Source organism: Meriones unguiculatus, chromosome 5 (assembly GCF_030254825.1).
Source record: "Meriones unguiculatus strain TT.TT164.6M chromosome 5, Bangor_MerUng_6.1, whole genome shotgun sequence".
In the NCBI taxonomy this organism is placed as follows: Eukaryota; Metazoa; Chordata; class Mammalia; order Rodentia; family Muridae; genus Meriones; species Meriones unguiculatus.
In genome coordinates, this window is record NC_083353.1 from 49,694,880 (window position 1) to 49,696,529 (window position 1,650).

The following is a 1,650-nucleotide window of genomic DNA, read 5'->3' on the forward strand; positions in this document are numbered from 1 at the left end:
GTTTGTATTTTGAGACAGGCCTACAATGGTCTGCACAGTTCAGTTTTGCATGGGAAGCATCACGACAGTGGGGACAATGAAGACTATGGGGATGGCCTCAAGGGAGTCTGAGATGGAGCTGAGTTCTTTTTGGATGAGGTGGAGTTGGGATGAATTGACATCTTGTTGCCATCTCAGTGTTGGGGGGTAATGCTTCATTACCAGTATTTGTAATGAAGAGTTTTCTCTTTTCTCCTCAGATTTTTGGTACTTCAAATACACACACATACAATGAATAAAGCCAGCATACTCCACACTAACACAAACATTAAAATCACCTTGTTCTCTGAATTGAGTGTTGGGATTTCAGCCAACAGCATCCTTTTCGTCTTCCATCTCTGTATGCTCATTGGTGCGCACAGGCCTAAGCTCATTGATCTCGCCATTGGTTTCTTGGCCCTGACCCAACTACTGATGCTGCTAACTATGGGACTCATAGCTGCAGACATGTTTATGTCTCAGGGGAGGTGGGACCCCACCACATGCCAATCCCTTATCTATCTGCACAGGTTCTTGAGGGGCCTCTCCCTTTGTGCTGCCTGTCTGCTGAATGTCCTCTGGACCATCATCCTCAGCCCTAGAAGCTGCTGCTTAGACAAGTTTAAACATAAATTTCCCCATGACATCTCCTGCGCCCTTTTTCTTTTTGTTCTCTACATGTCTTTTAGCAGTTACCTCCTGGTATCAATAAGTGCCATCCCCAATTCGACCTCAGATAATTTTATGTATGTTACTCAGTCTTGCTCACTTCTCACACTGAGTTACTCCAGACAAAACACATTTTCCACACTGGTGGTCTTCAGGGAAGCCTTTCTTATAAGTCTCATGGTGTTCTCCAGTGGGTACATGGTGACTCTTTTATACAGACACATGAAGCAGGCCCGACATCTTCACAGCACCAAACTTTCTCCAAAAGCATCCCCAGAGCGAAGGGCCACCCGGACCATCCTGCTGCTCATGAGCTTCTTTGTGGTTCTCTACATTTTGGACAGTGTTATCTTCCACACAAGAATGAAGTTCAAAGATGGCTCTCTGTTTTACTGTATCCAGATTCTTGTGTCCCATGGCTATGCCACAGTCAGTCCTCTTGTGTTTATTTGCACTGAAAAGCATATAACTAAATTTTTAAGGTCACTGTGGGACAGGAAATTAAATATCTGATTAATCAATGATGGGTAAAATTGTACACTCCTTAATACAATCCAATATGTTGCCATCATATCATGACATAGTAGGAACATTCTGTGGCTTAAACTGATATGTGAAAACATCCTTTTAACATTCCATCTGTTTACTCTGTGTGTGGATGGCAAGTATATAAAACAATATTAAACTGCATTCCCACTCAGATATCACATGAAGTTTATCTTTCTCAACGGGTTTTCAAAGGAGGTGTGTGAAATGGCTCTCATCTGTCTTTTTTAGCACATTACTTTTTATTTATTTATTTATTTATTTATTTTGGAATTTGTGGCAGGGTTTCTCCATGTAGCCCTGGCTATCCTGGGCTTGCTTTGTAGATCAGGCTGACCTCATACTCACAGAGATCTACCTGTTTCTGCCTCCCTGAGTGCCGGGATCAAAGGCATGTGCCATCATGCCCAGATTACT

At 42.7% G+C, this 1,650-nt stretch overlaps 1 protein-coding gene across 1 annotated transcript; it reads left to right on the forward strand.

Annotated features, from left to right (window-relative positions):
- Positions 1 to 270: 270 nt before the first annotated feature.
- LOC132654058 (vomeronasal type-1 receptor 44-like) lies at positions 271 to 1,200 on the forward strand. Its single transcript, XM_060383340.1, has one exon. The coding sequence runs from the start codon at positions 271 to 273 to the stop codon at positions 1,198 to 1,200; it is 930 nt and encodes a 309-aa protein (XP_060239323.1).
- Positions 1,201 to 1,650: the final 450 nt, after the last annotated feature.